The 4,744-nt window shown below is 40.1% G+C and overlaps 1 protein-coding gene across 2 annotated transcripts in view; it reads right to left on the reverse strand.

The window, feature by feature from the left end:
* Positions 1 to 4,744, reverse strand: part of DRG1 (developmentally regulated GTP binding protein 1) — a 29,022-nt gene that overhangs the window by 13,966 nt on the left and 10,312 nt on the right. For both annotated transcript variants that reach the window (XM_019643232.1, XM_019643231.1), the window contains exon 4: positions 4,275 to 4,344. In XM_019643232.1, coding sequence (XP_019498777.1) covers positions 4,275 to 4,344 — 70 coding nt within the window. The remainder of the gene's footprint in view (positions 1 to 4,274; positions 4,345 to 4,744) is intronic.

Raw genomic sequence — 4,744 nt, forward strand, 5'->3', positions numbered from 1 at the left:
GCCAGCATGAGCGGCCAGCAGCCGCTGTGAGCGGCCGTCCAGAAGCCAGCGACTGATCTGCCTCTGCTGGGAAGAGCGCAATGATGGTACCAATTTGGGCCAGTGAAGCAATGTCCTCCACAACTAGACTGAAGAACAAAACAACACCAACTTGTCTGGTCCCCTTCCCCCAATTCCCCAGCACTGTTCCCATCCCCCAATTCCCCAATTTAAAAAAAGAAATCACCTGTAAAACCATTAGAAACGCAGTTATGTGAGCAGATTCTGATTTGGAAGAGCCAAAGTAGGGTTCAGATACTGATCTGTACTTCAAAAGGCTCCATGGGTGACTCTGAAGTGTCCCCAATTGAAAATGACTGCTTCAATTGCCCAGGAAATGCAGTAAAACTTCACACAAGTCACAGTGTATGTATCTAATGATAAGAACATCTAACTCAACTCCATAGCACACATGATTCAAATTCACATCTCAGCAAAATTACAAACTATTAGCTTTAAGCACTTAAAAGAGTCTGTCAAAAACAGTTAAGACAACATATAAAATCTGACAATACCAAGGGTCTACTGTGTGGTCAATACTGAACTATCCAAACTATCCACATGAATGGACTGGGAACAGAGTTACACTTTATCAAAATATTGTTTAAAACCAACTAACCTTTGCTATAACAGCATATCTGACATTATAGAAATATACTTCACAATAAACCACAGTGAAAAAGAGCTAATTCAGAAGGTGCTTAGACAGTTCAATTTTTCCATTCAAGAGCCTACTCAAAAGTTCCTCCCCATTCCTTACTACCTAATAAATAACACTGCCTCCTTTAAGACTGACACAAAATACCAGTCAAAATGAGCTACCTTTTCCCTTTCTCTTTCAAAAAAGATAATTTATATTCAATACACCTACCTTGACTTGGAAACTTTATATTGATTTAAAAGGCTACATGGGGAGTACTAAGCAAACCAGATCTTGATTTCTAAACACCATTCTCCAAAAAGGGACTAGAGCTCCTTTAGAAGTGGATGATTCCAGGGCTGGGGTAGGGAAAATATAAGATTAGCCTGGAACATCGTGTGGTGCCTGTAAATAATAAGGAAGTACTCTCAAAAAGATGGACGGGAGCTTATGGAAAGCACACGGAAGCCAATCTGAAGGAATTCCTAATGGTCAAAGCTGGAACAATTTGAGTAATAAAATAATGATAGTACTAGATTATAACACATAACGTCAAATAAATATCCTGCCTAACCACTGTGCTGTACACCTAAAGCTGAATAATATTGTATGTCAACTATAATTTAATATATATATATATATAGTCACAAAATATGGAGTACAGCATAGGGAATAGAGTCAATGGAATTGAAAAAGTTATATACAATGTCAGAGGGGCAATAGATTGGGGGAGGGGGGTTATCACTTTGTGAGGGATGCAATGTCTAACTATTACATTGTTTTGTACACCTGAAACTAATAAATAAATAAATAAATAAATAAATAAATAAATAAAAATATCCATGAGCCCAGAATGATACAAATTAATGAATACATAAGTGGGGGAGAATGAACTGCTCTTCCATACAGTACAATTCCAATTAATAAGCATAGTAGGAAAGAGAAAAATAGAGACCCACCATTAGGCAAGAAGTACAGTATTATTTGTTGCAGGTAAGATCCAGAGATGGATGCTAAAATTAGTGGGCAAATTTAAGAAACAGGATTTGCCTCTTCTCAAAGTATCTCCCCCAAGATATTTATTAACCACAAAAAGAAAGATAATATCTTTTCAGTAGAGAAAACCTGCAGACACCACTTTAACCAACTGATGGAGATAAACATCACCAATAAGGCATACTGACATTGTGAATCCCAAGATGCACTGAGAAGGACACAACATCATTTATGTGGGGTATTCTTGCAAAAAATACACATCTCAGTCTAATCATGAGACAACACCAGACAAACCCAAATTGAGGAACATTCTACAAAATAACTGATTAATACTCTTTAAGAGTATAAAGGTTATGAAGGAGGAACTATTACAGATGACAGGAGAATAAGGAGAAATAACTAAATGCAACATGGGATGATCTCAGATAGAATCTTGGAAAAGAAAAGGGACACTGGTGGGTAAATTGGTAAAAATTCAAATAAGGTCTATAGTGAATATTAGTGCACCAATGGTAATCTATCCCTAATAATTATTCTATGGTTATATAAGATGTTAACATTAGGGGCAGCAGGGTGAATGACATTAGAGAAGCGCAAAACAATTTATGCTCAATGAAAGAAGCTAGCCCAAAAAAAGAAAGTACATTTATATTTACACATGGCCTTATTTATATAAAACTCTTAACATGTAAACTAATCTATAGTGACAAAAAGTAGGTAAGTGATTTCTTGGAGATGAAGATGAAGGCACAGAAGGGCAGGGGCATGAAGAAACATTTGGGCATATTTCACAATCTTGATCATGCTGATGTTTTCACTAGTATATACATATGTCAAAACTTATCAAATTGTGTATTTTATGGGGCCAGCTGAGTGGCACGTTGGTTAAGAGCTGACTTGGGATGCCTGCTCTGTGCAGCAGGGCCCCAGTTAGGATCCCACATGAAGGCCAATGATGCTGTGCCCTCTAGAGTTAAGATGGTGAAAAACAGCTGGACCCGGAGCTGGGATGCCGTGAGTTGCCAACAACGGCACAGGCTGCAGTGAGGCTGCAGTGGGTTGCCATAAGCTACCGTGAGTGGCTGGCAGCCAGCGTGAGCGGCCAGCAGCTAGCGTGAGCTGCCAATAGCCGCCATGAGCGGCCGGCCGGCCAGTGGCCAGAGACCAATCTGCCTCACCTGGGAAGAGCGCAGTGATAATACCAACATGGGCCAGTGAAGCAATGTTCTTCACAACTAGACTGAAGAACAATAGGACANGCCACTCGGCCGGCCCTCAGATCATTTCTATTACTGCAGAATATTTCCATTACTGGACCATGCTGGTCTAGAAGGCAACCAATACAGACTGAACCACAAGAACAAAGGGTAGTATCAGGGTTGCGGGGAGTGAATGAAATCAATAAGATTATTTCTGGAACTGTATTTAAGTATCTAGAAAAATGCTGACTGACAGGCATTTAATCTGCTGGAACATTTAAAAAATATCAGCAAACACAGAAAAGTACACAAAACAATAGACAATTATTAATTCCGTGAAAAACAAATTTCAAAAACAGATTTCAAGAGAAAAGAAATCAAGTCATACCACCCTGAAGAGGATAGACTAACAGGGCCCGGGCAGTTTTTGGCCCGCACAAGCGGCGCCAAGGGCTGTCCAGATGTGTGCAGGCTGACATAAGGACCCTGACCCCGGACGAGGTTCTAGCCCATACAAGCGGCGGCCCGGGGCACGGGCTGTCCAGATGGGTACAGGCTGATGTACGGACCCTAACTCCGGACATACAAACCTTGACCCCGGAGCCTGCTGGGCAGGCGCAGGGCTCCGGTTACATAAGCCTTTTATATAAGCATGACTTTCATCTGTGGGAGGGAGCATGTGCACTTCCGTGCACTCTCCTCCCCCAAACCCTCTATATAATAGTTGCTATTGCTGATTAAAGACACTGGTTCCTCAAAAAAAAAAAAAGAAATCAAGTCACAAATTACTACTTATCCTCAGCATTGAACAAAAGTTACAGTCTTTACACACTCATGTAAATCACAACTGATGAGTTAACTAAAAATTGTGATGTAACTTCTTTGAAAGAATAGGAAAACAGGTATGGAGTATAAAAGAGCTAATTCTCTACCACAATAAATGAATAGATGATATCTAAAATTAATTATTAAATAGAAATATTATTATTATTTTTTTAAATATGAAGGTAAGTAGCAGAAGGAACAGTTGAAGAGTTGACAGTATAGTTGCCAATGGGGAGTAACAGTGAAGGTGAGGTGAGGAGGCGTGGCAGATTGTTACAATTCATGATTAGCCTTTTATAAGATTTTACTTTAAATAAAAAAAAGAGTTCTAGTTCTAAATCTGCCATGAACAGTGCAACATGGGACAAAAGCACTTCACTTCTCCTGTCCTTAGTATTTCTCCTCAAATGGGGATCTGGACTATTACTCTCCGAGGTCCCTTCAAGTTTTCACATTCTATTCTGGTAAGAATTCAGGTAAAACTATGCCCTTCACTGTGGTATCATCTCCAAGTCCACAGTCCCCATCTAAACGAACAATACCTGGTAAAGGGATGATATCCCTGGACCACTCACCTGCAATGACTTGACGGCCTCTACCTTTCCCATCCTTGGCACCCTCAATGATACCTGGGAGATCCAGGAGCTGCAAGATTAAAGACAGGGGTAAGGAGAGAAAAGGAAAAACCGGTTATAAATCTGAGCAGATCAAATAGAATGATGTACTTCTCAACTATCCAAAATTTAGGAGATCCAAATCTAATCTTCCTTATGGATATGTTAACATTACTTTAACTAAGCATCTTCTAAATGTCAGCTACAGGGGAGCATTTGGGATCTTGCTCCCCAGCATATATCATCAGTTTAGCTCAAATAAACTCTAATAAAAAACAGATAAAATAAATGTCAGCTACAGGCTTTTTATCAAGTTTAAAATGCCTAACAAAGGCCGGCCGAGTGGCGCGATGGTTAAGAACTGGCTTGGGATGCCAGAGGGCCCTGGTTCGGATCCCACATATGAGGGCCAGTGACACTGCCCTCCACAG

Source organism: Hipposideros armiger, unplaced genomic scaffold, assembly GCF_001890085.2.
Source record: "Hipposideros armiger isolate ML-2016 unplaced genomic scaffold, ASM189008v1 scaffold_75, whole genome shotgun sequence".
NCBI lineage: Eukaryota > Metazoa > Chordata > Mammalia > Chiroptera > Hipposideridae > Hipposideros > Hipposideros armiger.